The sequence below is a fragment of the Melanotaenia boesemani genome, chromosome 13 (assembly GCF_017639745.1).
Source record: "Melanotaenia boesemani isolate fMelBoe1 chromosome 13, fMelBoe1.pri, whole genome shotgun sequence".
Taxonomy (NCBI): Eukaryota; Metazoa; Chordata; class Actinopteri; order Atheriniformes; family Melanotaeniidae; genus Melanotaenia; species Melanotaenia boesemani.
Window position 1 is genome coordinate 29,347,077 of NC_055694.1, and position 20,187 is coordinate 29,367,263.

General features: G+C 38.3%; 2 protein-coding genes across 3 annotated transcripts; both read left to right on the top strand.

The window, feature by feature from the left end:
* Nucleotides 1–488: 488 nt before the first annotated feature.
* On the top strand, nt 489–8,594 carry ctdsp2 (CTD (carboxy-terminal domain, RNA polymerase II, polypeptide A) small phosphatase 2). 2 transcript variants are annotated; one of them, XM_042005122.1, is made up of 7 exons: nt 489–1,130; nt 2,741–2,907; nt 3,770–3,868; nt 4,173–4,229; nt 5,696–5,788; nt 6,618–6,803; nt 6,948–8,594. In XM_042005122.1, the coding sequence occupies exons 1-7, from the start codon at nt 1,070–1,072 to the stop codon at nt 7,071–7,073; spliced, it is 789 nt and encodes a 262-aa protein (XP_041861056.1). In that variant the 5' UTR covers nt 489–1,069; the 3' UTR covers nt 7,074–8,594. The 2 variants fall into 2 exon arrangements, with proteins under 2 accessions (XP_041861056.1, XP_041861055.1); XM_042005121.1 differs by having other exon boundaries at nt 493–1,130; nt 3,767–3,868.
* A 385-nt stretch (nt 8,595–8,979) lies between these two features.
* On the top strand, nt 8,980–19,081 carry tegt (testis enhanced gene transcript (BAX inhibitor 1)). Its single transcript, XM_042005123.1, has 10 exons — nt 8,980–9,243; nt 11,565–11,641; nt 11,729–11,837; nt 12,092–12,212; nt 12,314–12,362; nt 14,677–14,774; nt 14,871–14,950; nt 15,723–15,823; nt 15,964–16,039; nt 18,240–19,081. Exons 2-10 carry the CDS (start codon nt 11,586–11,588, stop codon nt 18,261–18,263), a joined length of 714 nt encoding a protein of 237 aa, XP_041861057.1. The 5' UTR covers nt 8,980–9,243; nt 11,565–11,585; the 3' UTR covers nt 18,264–19,081.
* The last annotated feature ends 1,106 nt before the right edge of the window (nt 19,082–20,187 follow it).

Genomic DNA, 20,187 nt, shown 5'->3' on the forward strand with positions numbered 1-20,187 from the left:
TTAAGGACATAACTCCAAATGTAAATATTAAATTCAATGATAAGGTTGTTTATTTGGTTTTGTGTTTGTTTTCAGTTAGTTCAGTTAGTAGGATCGTTTTCTAATCTGGACGATATTCAACACTAATAATAACTAGTAATAATCTCTTGTCCTTTTCTTATAAATACTTAAACAATTTTTTAAACATAAAAATGCGCCTGTTCATGTCCACCTACTATACATCCCAGAGCGGCACTAAAAAAAAAGAACATAGGCCGACTAAATAAAAATGCTTTTCGTGTATCTTTTTTTTTTTTTTTTTTTTTTTTTAAACATTTATCTGTTTATTTTAAGAATTTACAAACAACGTAAAGTCGTTTGTATGAGAAGCACAGGAATGTGCTCGGTGCGGCGCGTGCAGGATGGGGAGGAATGCCGTAAACACGCCCCATCCTCCATCTCAGCCAATCAGAGTGTGGAGACGGTTTCAAGGCACCCACGGAGTCCCAGCCGTAGAAAAACAAAACTCTGGATAACAACAAAACGAAGCTTTTACAGCCAACTTTCAGCCAAAAATAATTTTCTTCGCGATCTTTGAGGCGTCTCACAAATTTTCGGGGTTTTTAGCGGCTCTTTGTGGCATTTCGGCCGATGTTGTTTATCTGTAGTAAGGGGAGGGGGGCTTGAAACCGCCCTCTCTTGCCCCATTTCCTCGGTTGTTTTCCTTCTCTCGCCTGGATTCTCCATGTTGTTGGTGCAAAAGTGAGGACTTCGCTGCGACAGGGAAGGGGGGCTGCTCGGCGATATCACCAGTAACAGTTGCTGTAGACAAGACGGACCGCACACAGTGTCAGATAGCTTCTAAAAAACATATCCAAGTGCCTCGCCCCCTCCCCAGGCAGCAGACCTCCGACGGAAGAACAAGAAACGGTGGGAGAAGAAAGAAAACTGGGAAGAAGATAAATCCTGAGGCGGATGAGCAGAAACCTCGGCCAATACTGGGATCATCTTGTCCACAGGAGCCAATGAGGGATGCCCATCAGTGTTCGCGGACAGGATTTGAGGATTTTGAGGGCTCCGTGATTGTCAGATGGAAAGTTCTGTTATCACCCAAGTGCAGAAAGAAGACGTCCAAGTGTCCCCGAAGACAGGTAAGCTGGGCTGCTCGCGCGCCTGGGCTTTTTTAAACGAGTAACGAGCGGCGTGTTTAGGAAATGTTGGAGTGCGCCTGTTTACTTGACAGTTGAAGGCTGCAGACGCTGTGATCAAAGCACATTAGATCACAACACAAACGAGTGCGACCAGAAGGAGATGGGAAATGTTGGTTTATCTCTGAACCTGCGGGGCCGCACATGAAGTGGCGTTCAGGTGCAGTTTTCTCCATCAGAAACACGAGGACCAGACTCAGGTGCATGTTCCTCTGCAGACCTGTATGCCTTGTTGTTGTCATGAGTTTCCTCTGACTGCTGATCAGCTAGCTTAACCAAACTGTTCTGAAATTTGCTCGTCAGCTCGTTGACAACATCCCAGTAGGTACCACAGATCGGTCCAACAGAACAGGTTCTGGTCTTGGTTTTGGTAGGTCAGGTAGCAGTAAAAGAAGATGTGGTTATTGATTATATAGTGTTCCCCCCTCTGCACACGCCCACTGTTGCGCGTCTAAAAGATTATCTTGTTTGCACATTTAAAGGAGGTTTTGCTCCCTCTGTCAACTCCACAGTCTGTAGAAATATAAGATTTTTTGCTGGGGGGGTTAACTTCTGCACTGCATTGTGGATTTATGAGTCTGCTGCTGATAAATCTCTAAAAATTTAATCTTTTTATCCTTTTAAATGTAGGCTACTTCTAATGTCCAATCAGAAGGCTCCTGCTGTGAGGACCTTCATGCATTTTAGAAATAATGCAGCTCTCTTTTGCTGTTTTTGTAGAAAGTGTAGCTGGACTGTGTGTGGAAAAAGCAGATGGAGATCTGGTGTCCTTTGTCTCTTGAACGTGGAGTTGTGTAATGTGGTTCACTGAGGATCAGTGTGGACAGTGTAGGTCTGACACACAGTGCAGCCTGAGGGGGTTTATTATGATGATGGCTTCAAATTCTGCATTTGTTTGCAAGTCTTCACACAAAACACACCAGAGAGAGAGAGAGAGAGAGGGGGTATTACAAGACTGGTTTCCTCCCTTTCTTTCAGTCAGCACAGGTGTTTCAGTCGGTTTGGAAACTCCTCTGAACAGTGACTGATCAAAGACCTGTCCTTGTGACAGGCTGGTTTCTGGCCAGCTTCAAGCAGCCCTGAGAGGTCCTGGAGTTTAAAATGGTTGGAATGTTTTCTGTCTGTGTTTTTCTGCCGAAGGTACTGCTGAAAAGTGTGGGTTTTCCCGCCCTCTGTGATTATATAACATGTACCAGCCATTTCCAGCAGCAGCAGCAGAAGCAGGCGCATTAAAAACAGATTTCATGTGCAGGCCGTGCCATCCCTGTACACAGATGGACGCTGCCGCCGTGAAAAGGGGAAGCTCATTGTAGATATTACAAGCAATCTGTATCAAATAATATTGAATTTCCTTTATGCATTTTTGTGTTTTTTTTTGTTTGTTTTTGTTTTGTTTTTTTTTTTGTTGTTTTTTGTGCATGTTTGTGTTGAGATTTATTTTGTTGTAAAAATCAGATTAGCTAACATGTTGCTGACGTGAGTTATGGAATGCAATTTAGGCGTTTCCACGTTGGCTTTTCTCATGAAAGTGTTTCTTTCTCCACACTGAACAGGCCAGGTGAGCCGCTCTGCCCTGAAACAGCCTCGGAGTTGTAACATCTTCAAAGCCCTCTTCTGTTGCATCCAAGCTCAGGATGGCCCCAAACCACCAGCGCCGCTACTACTGCCGCCTTCCCAGCAAGTCTTGCTGGAGTCACAGGAAAATGGGACAGTTGTCAAGGTAACGCTGATGTTTCTCAGTACTGAAAACAACCTGAACACGTCAGCTCTGTTCTGCCTTTATCTCTGTTTGTATAGGATGCATAAAGAAAGTCAACATGCTGATGTCGGTTTTTCTAACTGAAACCACGACTGCACCTGCTCTGAAAAGGAACCACAAGTGTCTGCAGATATGGATTAGTTTACATCAGATCTTCTACGGAGGAGAATGACGGTTAATCCTCCAGGTAGATGGATAAAGCGAGTAGAGAGTAGTGTTTTGAGGTGCTGAGGTGGTAGAAAACAAAGCTACACGCTGCAGCTAGTTAATGCTGTCTGATTGATTTGGTAATCAGTTTCATGAGATTCCATGTTGCTTCACTTTGAGGAGCGTCCTCCAGCATCAGCAGCATCCACAGGCTTGCTTATTGTGTTACAGCTTTCCAATGAAATGAAAGCAAATAAAAACAGGCCATGATGGGGTTATGTTGCTCTGGGTTTATTGTAGACAGTATCTTTCTCAATCGTAACTCTCCTTCCCTAATGGATAAGCTATTCCTATTATGTAACGTGTTAATGATTAATTTCACTTTGACTGTTCTCATAAAGGCTTCGAAAGAAACGGAAGTAACAGAAAAAAAAGACTGGATGCCAGAAATTTTGACTACGTTGGAGAACATATTATGAATGACATAAATATGCAAAAGATGAACAAAGCAGAGGCTGTTACAGCAGATAAACTCCCTCCTCCAGCTTCAAAACCATGATTAGATCTAAAACCGATTTAATCACATTTCATAAAAGTGAAATAAACCAGGTTGGACTTTTTATACTTGGCACAGATAACAAAGACAACTTATGAGTGTGTTGTGTCTCCTCAGCAGTCTGAAGTCAGCCTCCTGCCTGAGATGAAGGCCCAAGACCAGGGGAAGATATGTGTGGTCATAGACCTGGATGAGACCCTGGTGCACAGTTCATTTAAGGTACAAAGACCAGAACTCTCCATCATCCCATCTCTATGTGGCCTTCAGCACTGTCAGCTGCAGTTTGGATGTTTTTTTGGATTATTTGGAAGACTTTCTGCTGTGATTCTGCTCTAAAAACAGCATTTCTGAGGAGAATGAAGTGAATTATATTCTGTGTGTGTTGACTCTCCGCTGTGATTTATGGCAGCAGTGAGGAGTGTGCTTCTCGCTGCTCGGCCGTTATGTAAGGCCATGTGAATGTACACAGTGTGGCTTCTGCGTGTGAGCGTGCCAACCATCTCCCTCTGTGTTCTCCCTTCAGCCTATTAGTAATGCAGACTTCATCGTACCGGTGGAGATAGAGGGGACCACACACCAGGTAAACTGTTGTGTTTGTGTGTTTGCGGTGGGCGGGGAGGGGGTTGCGTTTATGTGTGCATGTTGATGTGTTTGCAGTGGTTACTGAGCTGAAAAGGGATGGGTCTTATATCTGATCTACCAGGTTCTCAAACATGGGATTGCAGAGCCCTCTGCTGGCCAGATGTTCAACGAGGATGCACAAGTGGAGGCGGATGTTTTAAGAAGAAATAAATAAAGTAGAAAGTCACTAAGTCACATGTTTTACATTTCTGAAAAGAATGTTGAAGAACATGCACCTGAATCATGGTTTTCTGGATCATTTGTTCCACTTTGGTCTAGAACATGTCTCTGCTTTGGACATGTGGAAATGTAATTAAGTCAGAAATATGATTCCTGAGACCCCAAAGGGAAGGGATCCTCTCTGGGCCTCTGCCTGGTTCAAGTAATCCAGGATAGGCTGGTTAACGCTGGCACGGCCTATTCTTGATTACTTGTTTCAGGAACTGGCTGTAAGCAGCTAACCATTAACAATGAATCTACAAGACTCATTACCCTTACGACACCACCAGATCGCTAGCTACTTCTGAGTACTATCGCTTATATCATCAGTAGTTTCTCAGGAACAGTAGCGTGTAACTCTTTAGGGGGAATTGTGATGGATAGTTTACCCTTTAGGTGACCAACGGACATTTTCCATGCATGTATATCCCGTCCAGGAGGTTTACAATTCAGCCACAATATGTTGTCTCTTTATGATAAATTCACGAGTGATACCTAACATCACTTTTTATCACATTTTCATCATAAAAAAAGATCAATATCACTGCTTTGTTGCTAAGAGACCTGTATTTGACCTGTATTTCTCTCTGCCAATCAGAGAGAGCTTAAATTAACAGTAGTGTCCAATCAGGAGCAGCCAGAGATCAACACGTGAGCAGAAAGTTCTATGTCTATATAAAATAACAAACATAATGCTCCCCTGTGGCTGGAATAAAGCCAATAAGATGTTTTTGATGCAAGGTGGTGCCAAAAAGCAACTGAGTTGGTTTTGTGAGGATAGCAGATAAATAGTAGTATAAATAACTGTAAATGGCAGAAAACAACTGGAGGAAAACGTGTAAATATGTAAATAGTTTCTGTTCTGTGTTTGTTTCAGTGCCAATATTTTTTCTCCTTAAAGCCAAGACTTGGGAGAATGATGTGTGTTATTTCTGCAAAGTTCTATTAGTAATAAATTATGTTTTCTTGTTTTGGTTGACCTTCATAGTGCTATATCTATCGATACATTCATTTTGCAGCCTCATCATTTTATCCTCATAATCTTGACAACTGACGCGGTCCTGAAAACATAATGTCTGCCTGCTAACTGGAATTAAAAGGCTTGAGCAAATACACACAGTTTAATAAGAAAAAGCCTAAATGTCTTGGAGTTTTAAGGGTTAAACATCCCTTGACGTGTTGACTGACAGCCTGTCTGCTTCACAGGTGTATGTCCTGAAGAGGCCGTACGTGGACGAGTTCCTGCAGAGGATGGGAGAATTGTTTGAATGTGTGCTGTTTACAGCTAGTCTTGCAAAGGTACTGAAACAGATCCTGAAATAGATCTGCATGTTTTATTCAGTTATTGTCGGGAAGGATTGTATGATGACTGATGTTCTATTTGATGTTCTCTTGCTCCGTAGTCATGTTTTGAGTCTGATGACAGCTGCTTAACAACTGTTAGTTTCCAGAGTAGAAGCCTTCCCTGAGTTTATCTATAGATGACCAGAAACAGCAGATCTTTACATGAAAACGTCCAACATAACATTTAACGCAGTTGGAGTCACCTCACGAAACAGCTAGAATCTGGGAATCATTTAACCCCGTAACGCCTCATTTTATTTATTATTTAAATTTTCTAAAAGCAGAATAAATACAGGAAAATTTCAGGAAAAAAATTACACTGGAATAATATAATATGTAAGTAAATGCACAAATGCAAATAAAAACAAATGAATAAATAAAATAAATGAATTAATAAAAAGATTTTTTTTTTTTTTAAAAAAGGGCCAGAAGTTAGTTGTTGGAAATTTGCAACAAACCACTTCCAGTCTTTTTTAATTTTTATCTTTATTTAAATGATTTAATTAATTTATTTATTTATGTATTATTTTATATGATTTATTTAATAAATTGATTTATGTATTGTTCTTAGTCTCAGTTTAATCCTCTCCGTTTTTATTCTGCATTTATTTTGTTTATATATAACCGTAAATAAATTCCGGCATTAAGAACTTAATCAGGTCTAGATTAGGATTTTTCTTTAATATTCTTACAGAGAGCTATGTAGACTTAGTGAAACATGCTTCATTAGTTTGTCCTTGCACATCCTTGCTCTTCCTCCCCCTGCTTCCCCATCCTCCACCAGTATGCAGACCCAGTGACGGACCTGCTGGATCAGTGTGGCGTATTCCGGACTCGGCTATTCCGGGAATCATGTGTTTTCCACCAGGGCTGCTATGTGAAAGATCTGAGCCGCCTGGGGAGAGATCTCCACAAAACCCTCATCCTGGACAACTCTCCCGCCTCCTACATCTTCCACCCTAATAATGCTGTGAGTTTCTAGCCGACTCCTTCATCCTGATGCACATAAAGAAGCTGAAGACAAAGCAGCAGGACAGATTCTGTTTGTTTTTTAATATAAAAAGTATATAAGGGTTTTTTCAGGACAGTTTCTCTGTTTTCCCGTCTTCTTCAGGTTCCTGTGGTATCTTGGTTTGATGACGTGGAAGATGCTGAACTGCTCAACCTTCTGCCCGTGTTTGAGGAGCTCAGTCAAGCCGATAACGTTTACACTCGGCTGGACCAGCTGCGTGGACATTAGCTCTATGTGGACCGCCTCAGCCTCACTTCCAGATCCTGTTTGTAACTTCTTAAGTTTCTGCCTCGGCTCAGAATCATTTGTTTAGAAAAGGTTGGATTAGTGTGCATTTTTAGGCCATTCCAACGCTGGAGTAGCTCAGCTGAAACTCTTGATTTAAAAAGTGAGACTTTTCTCTGGACCTCTGTTGACTCTATCAACAACCACTTTTTGAAAGCACTACAAGAAAGCACAGGACTACCAAAGCAATCCCATCAGTCCCAGTTAGGCCAACATTCAAAAGTGGTTCTTTTGCCAAAGCAGAAACCTGTGTGCCACGAGCTAACTTTTGTTCTTATGACTGTGCCTTTAAGGAACAATAACAAGAAAAAGAAGTACATCAGCTTTTTTTAAAGAAAAAAAAATCCACCAGTTTTTATACATTTATTGATTTCTTTTTATAAGGAAATCTATTTTAAAATGGTGAACAAGGATCCTCTATGCAACCCAGCTGTGATGACATGGGCAGTACCTCTGAGGAAGCTAGTCATGGATTGCATTTAGCAGAACATGTTTCTGTAGCCTTATTTACCTGGAAATGACAGAGAAACAAGTAAATATTAGTTCTGCAAAGGCCTTTTCTAGAAAACATGCAATATAAATCATTACTGTTCAGACTGATGTTAGAAGTTTGGTTAACGTGGTGAAATGTTGTCTTTGTCAGCTGAAAACAGACACTGGATATGTTGGCACATAGGATGACCACAGGCGAGAGTTTTCAAATTTAATGATACTTTATTTGTTACTATGTTCTTTCTATTGATGAATAACTTGCACTTGATTTTTGACAGTGCTGAGGGTAAAAAACTGTGCCTTTAAATTGGGACAGAGAATAGTGTTTTGCCTGACCTGAGATTTGTTGGCCTACACTCTGATGTGTCATGCTGAGCGTGAGAAACACTGTCATGAGCGAGTGTAACGCCGGTGGCTGTGGTACTTGCCGTGCAACACTTGAAACTATCAAATTTGATATTTTTAACATGTATGAGTGTTTTTTTTCTATATTTATTGGCCAAAAACTTGTAATTGTCCAGTACTTTTTAATGCTCAACATTTTGTATTGTGATCCATTTTGCCTACATTGAGGCTGTCCTTGTGTTGAAAAGTTTACCTGTGCCTAAATAACCCGTTGCTGTTGTTAACGGACAATTCACAGACTTGCACAGTTAAATCCACAAACAGATTTAAATCTGAGATACAAGATGCAAGAATATACTTTTTATCTAACTTTAAAACTCAATACAGCCTTGTGTGGGGTTGAGTTTACTTGGTGGTCTGGTTTTTCTATGATCTTATGTCTGATGCTCTCACTGCCTGCATGTTGACAATGAAAATGTCTCAGTTTAATGACCAAAAGTATTTGTTTAGTCATTATTTTCTTTATGTTTCAGAAAAAAGAAAAGTGAAAGTTGATTTTGTCTACTCGACCAAAACTTTTAAAGAAACTACCAGTTTTCATTTTAAATAAAACTTGTTTATATTTTATTTTGTGTGTATTTTATCCTTATTATGGAACAATCTTGATATTTGTCCAAAATTCTCTTATAATGATATACCCTGACGCATGTCTGTAAGGTACAAATCTATCATTATGACTAAAATACGAGCCTAATGTTAACATAAACGTGACACTGAAAAGATATTTCCCAGTAACAGATTATATACAACCCGTTTAATATTTAACTTTAATAAAACATTTGTTAGAATTGTTAAGTATGTATTCCATAAAGCTTGCTTCTAGGTAAAATATGAAACTTTGAGCCCACGCTGTGCGATGAAGACACGTCGTTTTACTTTCGACCGACGACAGGGCGGCGGCCATTTTATATTTACTGGGATTATTACTCGGTGATTCACCAGGAAGTGCTTCTGAATATAAATATTGTTCGATAGACAGCTTCAGTCTGTTCATTATTCCAAATTTGATCTAACACAAAGCAGTCAAATTAATTAAACCAAATTATTTACTCCCGTTAACAGTTAGAAAAAAATCGCGGTATTAGCTAATAAGCTCTACGGACTTCTGGGCGTTTCCATGGTGACATCAGCAGGCTGCCTGGAGCTGACTGACACGTACTGGTGTGTTAACTAATTTTAGGAGTGAGTCGGAAAAGCTGCCGAAGTATAGAGGGAGGTACGTGTGTCATTATTTTGTGTTGGTATACGTTTTCTCAGTTAATGGTTTCTATCGTTTTACCAGCGTTTTCTTCAGCGATCCCAGAGGCGTCGAGCTGTGTTGACACTAGCAGCGGTTAGCTAGCCAGACTGTCCATTATCTAATGCTAAATGGTTAGCTACGTTAGCTGTTTATAAGCGTCTCAACTTAACCTTTCTCTATTGAACATTATTAGTAAGAGTAGTTTTAGTATTGTTTTTTAGTATTAATATATATCTTATTGTTAGTGGCGATGTTTTCTTTATTTTATTTTTCTTTCTTGTGGCTAACGGTGGCACAAATTTATAGCTTGCTGTCAAAACATCTAAGCTTGCTACGCTTCGTTGTCAGCTAGTCAACGCTCGACGTTTAAGGTTAACCAGTTGTGCAACTTATTGTTACGAATCATTAATGGTGTAGTTAACCTTATGTTTATTGCGGAAATTTAGATTCCATGTTATTTATGACTCCAGGCAAAAGTTCTCAATTCAAAACATTAAATTGTTTATGTGAGCTGTGTAATGATATATAAGGTTTAGGTTTAGAAGTTTGGCCCATGGAAATGTTATTTAAGTTAAAAACAATCTTTGTTAATATCAGTCATTTGAATAAACAATTGTGTTATCCTTGGACCATCAAAATAAAACATAAAATTATGTTAATTTGTCAAGGTTAAGATATGTGTTAATATTATTAACTTTTATTATAGTATAAGATATTTGTTCTTTTTTCTTATAAGATGGTCTTGCCAGAAATGTATTTAATTGTAAATAGATGAATGTGAACCTTTGATCATCTTTATAAATGGTTTCAAGTTGCCTGTGAGCACTGTTTAAACCTTTAAGTTATTGTGAATGGAGGATATGTTGGAGTTTAATCAACTTAAAAACTTGAGATCATTTCACTATTCATATAATGCTCTTGTATCAGTCATAGAAAAAGTTAATGATCTAACATGCATTGTTGTCTTGTTCTGGCATCCAGATCTGGTTTTTACAGCATCATGGATTTTGTCTACTCGACCAAAACTTCAGCAGCACAGAGATCCAAAAAACAGCAAACTGCCAGCCGCTTTCGTTACAACTACACTTGCCTTTTCTATAGTGGCAGTTGCCGTTGCAGGAATGACACTTACCGTTAGTTGCCGTTCCTTTAATGGCACTTGCCATTTCTATAGTACATATTTTTATATAGTATGTATTTTTTATTTTTATTTATTATTTTTTAAGTGTCGCTCAGTTTCTCTCTCTAGTCTGCAGCTGTTCCTCTCAGTATAAAACCAACACAGCACACAAATGCAAGTGACAGTATGTGGACAAAGACAGTCTGCTTTTGCGAGTGCTTTAACGGACTGCAGCTGAAGACGAGAGTGGTCTTGTGATCAGAAACGTTATTCAGGCAGGTTGCTGCTTCACATTTTAGGCCTCGTGTTTTTGTATGTTTGTATATGCTTATAATGCACAGTCCAGTTAGTGTATCGATTTTATAAAGTTTCATTTCCATTATTGATTATGACTTATTCCTTTTACCTGATAACAGTATTTCTTGTCAATAAAAAATGCATGATAGCTATATATTAAAGTGGTCTGATTTTATTCGAGTTATATCGTACAGATTACTGACCAACCAGTAGGCTACCGTCTAATCAGTTTCTGACAGACAATCACTGTATGATACAACACCTGTAGATGTAGTGAAGAAGATTTCGATGGTTGAATGGATGGATGTCACCTTGTCCAGAAAGGCTTGTCGTTCTTTCTTATACCGCTGTCCACACCGGTGAAGAACGGCAAGTGACACTGTCTTCTTGTGGTTTATAATTGACTGGCCATTCTTTTCTTGATATAACTTTCCAGATCAGTTCCAGTTTGTTATGAAATAATCATTGTAATACCATGAAGTAGGCTTAAAATCACGCCCCTTCATTGTCATACTTCTTTCTGCTACCTTCATATGCCAGGAGGGGGCGCAACTAACGACAAGTATCATTCCTGCAACGGCAACTACCACTACAGAAACGACAAGTGCCGTTCTTGCGAGAGTGCTGACGGTTTGCCGTTTTTTGATCTCAGTATCTCTCCAAAACTTTTGAAAGAAAATACCAGCGTCATGTATACGAAGAACCTGTACAACATCACCACTAACAAATGCTGTGTTCTGTGAAAAAATCAAGAATTATATAGTTTGAAGTTGCAAAGTTTGTATACAAAGTATATGGCGTTAGGAAACTACTATAAAAATACACATGAGTGAAGTTGTTGAGTAAATATTCATAGCTTTTGTTTTGTTTTTTTCCTCAGATCTCAGTTCCTGATTTCACCATGAATGTCTTTGACCGCAACATCAACACTGACGCTCTCTTCAGCTTCTCCCAGATGTACGTGAGCAAACAGCAGACTTGTCAGTCACCTGCTTTTACTCATTCCCACCTCTCAAGCCTTGTTCATTTTAATCTCGTTTACAGATCCCACTCCACCCAGGTCCACTTGAAGAATGTCTACTCTAGTTTGGCACTTTGTATGTTCACGGCTGCAGCTGGCTCATACGTTCATGTTGTCACACGCCTCTTTCAGGTAATTCTAACTGAAGCACAACATCACCTGTACCGGTTGATCTATATGTTTTTTGATCAGCTTTTTAGTAAACCATTAAGCTGTGATAATGTTTTACCGGATCCTGTAGTGGTAGATAATTCACATTCATATTAAACACATGATCCTAAAGGTGTTTCCAAAAATAATGTGAGAAGTCCTGAAAGTTGGGGTATTTAATCAGGTAAAAATAAACCCCAGATGTTTCCTGACCATCACTTTGTGCTCTGTCTCAGGGTGGAGTGCTCTCTGTGCTTGGATCACTGGGAATGATGTTCTGGCTCGCCATGACACCCCACAACCCTGAAACCGTGAAGAAGAGATTGGCTATCCTCGCAGCATTTGCCTTCCTCACAGGTAAGCTGATGAAGATGTTTAATTTGTTTTCCTTTCAATGCAGAGAGAGCTGATCAGTCAGTCCAAACGTATGTTTCCTTTGTCTCTTTGTCTCTCTGCAGGTGTCGGCCTCGGCCCCACTCTGGACTTTGTCATCGCTGTAAATCCAAGGTGTGTAAAGATTAGCTTTGAAACATGATTAACCCTTGAACTCTCTTTACAGAGAAAAATGTCCAAATGAAATCAATTCAGCAGTGAATAAATTAATTTAATTAATTATTGAGACAAATCAACACAAACAAATAAAAGATAATCCAAATAAAACAATGAAAAGGAGCAGAAAGAAAAAGAAATCCTATATTAAACACCCCCCCCCCTTTTTTTTTTACTATTTGTCCAAAAAAAGCAAACAAATATAAAATGGCGCAAATTTAGCCTCTCACATCTATCAGCCAAAACTTTCTTCATTTTAATCTATTACAACAAAACAAAACTTTTAACATGTATACTCATTTAACACCTTTTAGGAATATTATTTTATTTAACATTTAGAATATCGTCCAAAGTCTTACATAAATGAATTTATACATTTAATGAATAATTTTATCAACAACTACTTAAAAGTGTTAAGTAACATTATGAATTCATTCTAAAAAATAAATATATAATTAATTAAATATATAAATAATGGCTTGATTATGTCAATCAAGAAAAATGGAAATTAAAAGATTCATTGCATACATAATTAATTAAATGCATTTTTAAGTTGATTTATTAGATTTATGTAAAAACATAAATAACCCACCACATTTCAGCAACAATTTTAGTAATTCTCCTCAAAGCACAGTCTGTGGAAATGAAAGGTGGATATAACTTAGTGTAAAACAGTAGGTTTCTTGTTCTTTGATAATTACTCAACACACAGACATTTTTGTAGAAATAGCTGGAAACACACGTGAGTACACCTCACACTGAACTGTGCACACTGTGTTAGTATTTTGTGTGGACAGCATTGTTATCCAGTACAGCCTTGTCCTCTTGAGCATGGCGTTCACCAGAGCGACACAAGTTGTTCCTGGAATCTTCTTCCAGTCCTCCACCATCACAGCACAGAGCTCATGAAGGTTAGACCCTTTCTGCTCCTCCCCCTTACACCTGAGGATCCCCCACAGGTGCTCATTGAGTTCAGATCTGGAGACATACTAGGCCACTCCATCACCTTCATCTTCAGCTTCCTCAGCAAGGAAGTTGTCATCTTGGTGGTAGGGCTGAGCGATATGGCCTATAACTGATATTCAAGTTTTTTTTTTTTTTTTGCCTTATACACAAAATATATATATATATATATATATATATATATATTATTATTATTATTATTTTGAACCAGGGACTTGCACTAATAAACTTAATAAAAAACTGTTTCCCGAATATTTTTTTATTTTTTTTATTTTTATTTTTTTTGCACCAATCACAACAGAAATAATCTAGGGTTCCCTTTTCTGTAGGACAGGTTTATATTTTTCCTTTTATTATAAAAACTAAACAGCCTGGTTTTATTTATTTTATTCTCAAGTTGACATGTAATGACGTCGTGTCATGTCTCCACATGCTGCCTGCACACACAGGTGAGCTACCCTCCCACCAGCGGACAGAGCGCATGTTTGAAATTGTCTCATCAACCACCTGTAAAACAGGCAGAAATATCTTCTTTAATAACATCTGCTCAAAGGAGCATCTGGAGGAGTTTTTCCTACTCCAGTGTACTAAGAACCTAAGAAAACATGCACAGCTGGAAAATCAGCTAGATAGCTAACTGCATACCTTTTGTCTTCATACTCATTCCTGTCTCTCTAGAAACAACACACATGTCTGTCTGCTGTGAGTGAAAGAAGCCATGTTGCGTGTGGTGAGCTTCACTCAGACCAACAGAGCGCTACGCAAAAACCTATGTAGTTGCTTCAAACAGTGCTGTGATATAGTATAGCTGAAGTACAAATCCTTTCTACAGCTACTTCGTTTCGTCAGCTACTGAGTTAGAAAAGGTCCTGCCAAAAACAGCACTTTGGGGTAAATATGTGATGGTGTGAACCATGAACCGCTAGTTTCCTCCTCAGCTGAATGATGAACGCAACAAGAGAGAGAAGCCAACCACCAACAGCCATTGCTGCACAAACAGACAACAGCATTACTAGAGCAGACACATTAGTGCTAAACGTAGTTGGGTTGTCGCAAGTTTAAAAAAGAAAGCGTGAAAAGTGCGGGTGTGGAACCCTCTCAACGGGAAAAGAGTGTGTGTTAAGTGTGTGTCCATAGAGCCAGCCGGCGCATATTTTCTGTGCGTCATCACGTCCCAAAATGACAGATGCATGTTTATTTCCAATTTAAAATTTAAATAAATTAGTGAGACATTAAATTAGTGTAGCCGTACTGTATTTCATCGTGGAGCTTTTCTCCCTCCATTAAACATCTTCCTGGTTTGTTTCAGCATCATTGTCACCGCGTTCCTGGGAACCGCTATGATTTTCATCTGCTTCACGCTTAGCGCCCTCTATGCTAAACGCAGGACCTACCTCTTCCTTGGAGGTAAAAACAGGGTGTTTGTCTGTTTTTAACATGATCAAATTTATCTGTATTTCACAAGCAGATTGTTTTAATCCTTCACTTGTTTTTACTGTTCAGGCACACTGATGTCTGGCCTTTCCCTCTTGTTCCTGATGTCTGTGATGAACATTTTCTTCGGATCTCTGATGCTGTTCAAGGTACTTCTAGAAAATAAGTGACATTTTTCAACCCAACCCTGATTTTCCCTTTTTATAAATATTACCAATACGTACAGAAATGTTTGCAGGTGGACCTTTTTTTTTTTTTTCTTTTTTTATTGGGAATTGTAACCATAAGGAACCTGTCAGGTGCAACCATGGTGACAGGTACATTATGGGATGAGTTGCCAAAGAACAGAACTATCATTTTCCTCCTGGTTCAGGAATCACATCCATTTTAGTGTTTTGGGATTACTGCTGGGGCGATGTCTGTGTTTTATATGTGCAGTGAACAGCTGACTGGGTTATCTAATATTAAACCAGAAATTTAATTTGTGACCGGACGGGGTTGTTCACACGACGGTGTCTTTGTCTTTAAATGTGTTGTTTACATTTACATACTTTCTCACCACCTCAATCAGCTGTTCATTAAAACTATCCGTTTTCAGGGGAAATGCGGAAGCCACAACTTTCCGCTGGATTCTTTTACTTGTTAACCACGCCCACCTCAAATATCTGATTAATCACACAATACTTCTCGAAACCTGAAAAGAAGAAATTTGTGCTCAGCTGATGTGTCTATAACCGATTCACGTCAGCAAGAGCAAAATGATGTAATTTTATTCTTGCTTCTCACAAAGTATGTAACAGCCTTCAGTGAACATGTCTAGTTACATGGATAGTTTTAATAGCTCTATAAACTGAACCATGTCCCACGTTGAAAGGTGCAGCTTTCTCTCAGAATTGTTGTAATTTTCTGTTTCCCTGACAGGCACACATGTACCTGGGGCTGCTCATTATGTGCGGCTTTGTCCTCTTCGACACTCAGCTCATCATTGAGAAAGCAGAAAATGGAGACAAGGACTACGTCTGGTGAGGATGCAGACTCAGCCTGAGCTCTTCATACAATCAGATACCATGCAAATACATCATCCACAAACTGAGGCGTGCACGTGATCTTCAATGCAAATTTATTTAACATTCGTTTTGTTTTGTTTTTTTTACTCATTTAGGCACTGCGTGGACTTATTCCTGGATTTCATCACCATCTTCAGGAAACTGATGATCATCCTCGCCATGAATGACAAGGTACCGACATCATTGCTTCATCTCCAGCTTATTCACAGGATGACTGTTGATAGTAAAGATTCATGTTGCATATGGTCAGTAAACTCCAGTAAAGGGTTACAATGAAGGTGTTGTCCTGACATCCTATTTTAGCTCCTCCCACTCAAACCATCCTGTTAGTCGAAGAACATGTTGTAGGGTTAGACTGAAAACACATCTGAACTCTGAAAATACTTCTGGTTTTAGTTTTAAGACTTATCACCACAACCAAAAATGCATGGTGGTATTCATGTATCTTTTTGTCTAAAAAAAGATTGAGCCCGTTTACATCCACACCAAAAATCTGATTACCTGATTTCTAGAGTTATTCGATAATTCAAGTGATCATGTAAACAGCATAATCTGATATCCTTTATAAGATAAATGCCATTATCGTATTATGAGAAATTGGATTAACACACGTAGATTTCTCCTGAGTTATTATTGTGGATGAAAAAAGTATGGCAACTACTGAAGTAAAACATTAATTTCTAAGCAGCTTATTACCTCACTTTAGCAGCTAAGACCATGGGCACCGCCATGTTCAACAAAGACTGGATGTTTTGAAAATAAATGGAAGTGACGTCTAGGCCTGTCACGATAACAAATTTTGCTGTGCAATACACTTTCTCAGAAATTATTGTGATAAGTGATAATATTGTGCAAAGTTATGTCATTTTGAAACCATTTTCAAATAATGACAATGCCATAATAATGCAAGTACACCCTTTCAAAGATCAATAAAGTTAAATTTGTAAAGAACATTTTACACTGGAACAGGAAGAAATTTTAAATAACAAAACAAATAGAATGAGTCTCATTAACAATAAATGAAAACCAAACACAACCAAAAACAAAAAGTATGATACATAGTAAAGTCTCTGTTCTGTAAACAAAACTGCCCTTAAAAATATATTTAAAAAAAATATTAAACATGGAGCTCAGACAGGGAAAATGGGCAAAACTGTCAGTTAGTACCATTAAATTAAAATGAACTAGGATAGAAAATAAACTGCGCAAAGTAGCCTGCATGATATACATATCACAACTGCCTAAACTGCTACAAATAGTAGTCCCTATTTACATGTTTTGAAGAAGGGATGGTCTGTGTGCGTCAACAGCCAATCAAATGGACTTGTCCTGTCCTGGATGCTAACAAATGACGGCAGTAGAGCACATGCAGTTAACGTGATCAGGGATGCTCTGATTCCGCTTTTTCTGTCCAATACTGATTCCAAAACCTGGAGTTTAGGGATCCGAGTACGCATCTGATACCTGTGTTATTTTATTAAGAGGTCTATTTAATTCATAACTTAAATAATAGTTATTATACTTTGACATATAATATTGTTGTTACTGTCATTCAGTGGCGCAGCATAGGTTAAACTATAAAACATGAATTGTGAACACAATGATTGCCACAGAACTTTTTATATTATTGAGTAGATAAACTCAAATCAAAGAATTTTCTATTTTAAAAAATCTTGGAATTGGATTTGCAGTGAATGTTTTCCGTATGTTTTCCAAAACGGGCTGGTCTTTCGGTACAATAAAAAACTTTGCTATTGCGGTGGCCGTCTGGCTTTCAAACACAAATGTCTTGCATTTTTAAAAACATTTGCTAGTGTTGGTTGTTGCTGCTTTGTTGTACTTTTCTTTAAGGCAACAAACTCCTCGTGCTTTTTAACGTGATGACAACACAAATGCTTCATAAAGTCGCTCGTGTTAATATTTCCGATGCTCGTAGTGGTATCAGACAACTCCAGTTGTGATGGTTGAAGGTTGCAAGAGGAGTGATTTAAATATGGATGCAGAAGAACTTATGGTTAAAATAAGCAGCACGGAACTATTTGGGTTCCAAATACGCTGTGTTCCGCAACACTATAAACACAGGAACTCTGCATGAGGAACTCCATATGACAGAACAGCAAAGCGGCGTCACATTTTATTTGTCGTGGGTCATATCACCATTGCAACTTTCAACAGTGTCATCATGTTTTCCTGATGTGGTGCAGCCCTGATCTGTGGTGTTCTGGGATGTTTTGATTTTTCTTCTTTTCTTCTGTTCTGACTTCCTGGGAAATGTAATGAGACTTGGTTGTAATTAATGTTCTATATTAAAGTAGAAATACTCTGATTAACTGCTAATTTATTTATTTTTTTGTTGTTTTTTTTCCTACAGGACAAGAAGAAGGGAAAAAAGTAGAGAACATTTGAATTGCAGAGAAAAAAAAAAAAACAAAAAAAAAAACAATCAGGCAGAAAAGGCACAATTTGCGCTGCACTTGGTGCTTTTCACCTCTGTCTTCTTTTCTCAAACAATTTTTAATGTGGTCTTATGTTAATGGGTTTAGTTTGAGTTGAATGTGAGTGTGCGGATCAGCTGTCGGGTCTGGGCTCAGATGGAGAACATGGCAGCGCTGCAGTGAGTGTACTCGACCTATAGAGGGCAGCACTGCCAAATGAAGACTCCAAGAAGCTGAGCAGTGCTTCGTCATCATCATCATCATTACCTGTTACTGTTAACTTCGTGCCATAAATTAACAGCACATTAACGGGTCTCATAAGCTCATGAAACCGATAATTGATTGATGTCATTTGTTGATTTGCTTATTTTTAGTTTTTCTTCAGTAGAATGTCAGATTTTCTAATTTTGTTGATAGATTCTCTTTCTGTTCCCTGAAATCTCCTTTTGAGTGAGAAACGTGAAGCTTCTCAGATTCGTGACTGAATTCATTCAGATGGAAAGTCAGGAGGGGGTGCCATCTGTTGTTTTCTTCTCCCACCTTAACCTTGATAATAGAAACCTGCGACCCATCTAGGCCACTCTTGTAAATTTCTCTAGATTCTGCTGTGTAAACATTAGTTTGCCAAATTATTTGACATGAACCCAATGATTTAGCATCTCTGTTTTGGGTTTTTTTTGGAGGGGGGGGCAGTGTATACTGTGAAGAATTTATTTTATTGATGTAAAATTAAAACTAATAATTTGATACAACTGCTCAAATAAATGTGTTGAACGTATTTTTGATCAGTGATTTTTCAAACTTTGTTTCAATTTCTTTACAAGATTTATAGAGTAGAATTAAATATCGTAGCCTTTCTTTTATTTCTATAAGATAAAGGATTTAAAAACTTCAGGTGATATGTGAGCTGTAAAACCACATCACATCCATGTTCCTGTGTGGAGATTTCCACACCCATCTCATTTATAGCTGAGATGGCGGATAGGATCTTTATTTAAAACCAGGCCCCGATCCAGAAACTAGGACTGATGCAGAAACCAGGTCCAACTAGCTGAGTTTCTGCTTCCAGATCAGCTACTATATCAACTCTTAAAACTGGAGCATGTGGGTTCAAATATTGAAAAGAATAAAATCAGAGTTTTATTTAGAGAATAAAAACATATCTCAGAAAGGAAAGGTGAAGTAGATTGTTCTAAATCAGTGTTTCTCAAACCTTTTTCAGCTTTGTACCTTCTTTGTTGTACCATCAGCGTTTGATTTATTAAGATTTGTAGCCAAAGAAACGTTTTCAGATTCAAACACTTAACGTGTTTTTAACATGTTAAGTGATAATAATCCATGACTGAATTCATGTCAAACTTTTTCTCATCAGTAAAATCTCCAGTGTTTTCATGAAAAATGTGTTAACACTGAAGACATTAAAAACTTCCAGAACAGGAATTGTTGGTAAATATCAACGTGTGGAACAACGAGTTGTGGATTTCCACTCGTATCTGTGGAATAATCCAGCTGGAGTAAAAAGTCGTGTTTACATGGACACAAGTATCTGAATTAAAACCCTGACTGGAATTAAAATGCTTCATATATCTGCTAAATTAAACTAAATAATGAATATACATTTTAATTTATAAACTTGTATATTTAATTTTTTAAACATTGAGTTTTTCAGAGTTTGGATCACAGTACATATGTACAAAGACATACAGTATGAACTATTTTAACCCCGTCCCCACCCACCCCATTTCTCATCTGTCAAGATTTACAAAACAAAACAAAAACAGCTGTAGGAATAAGTGAAAAACATAAAGATACTAAAAATTATAGAACTAAATACATAATGTAGTGTTAAAATAAAAATTTCTACAGACATCAGAGCGACATTGA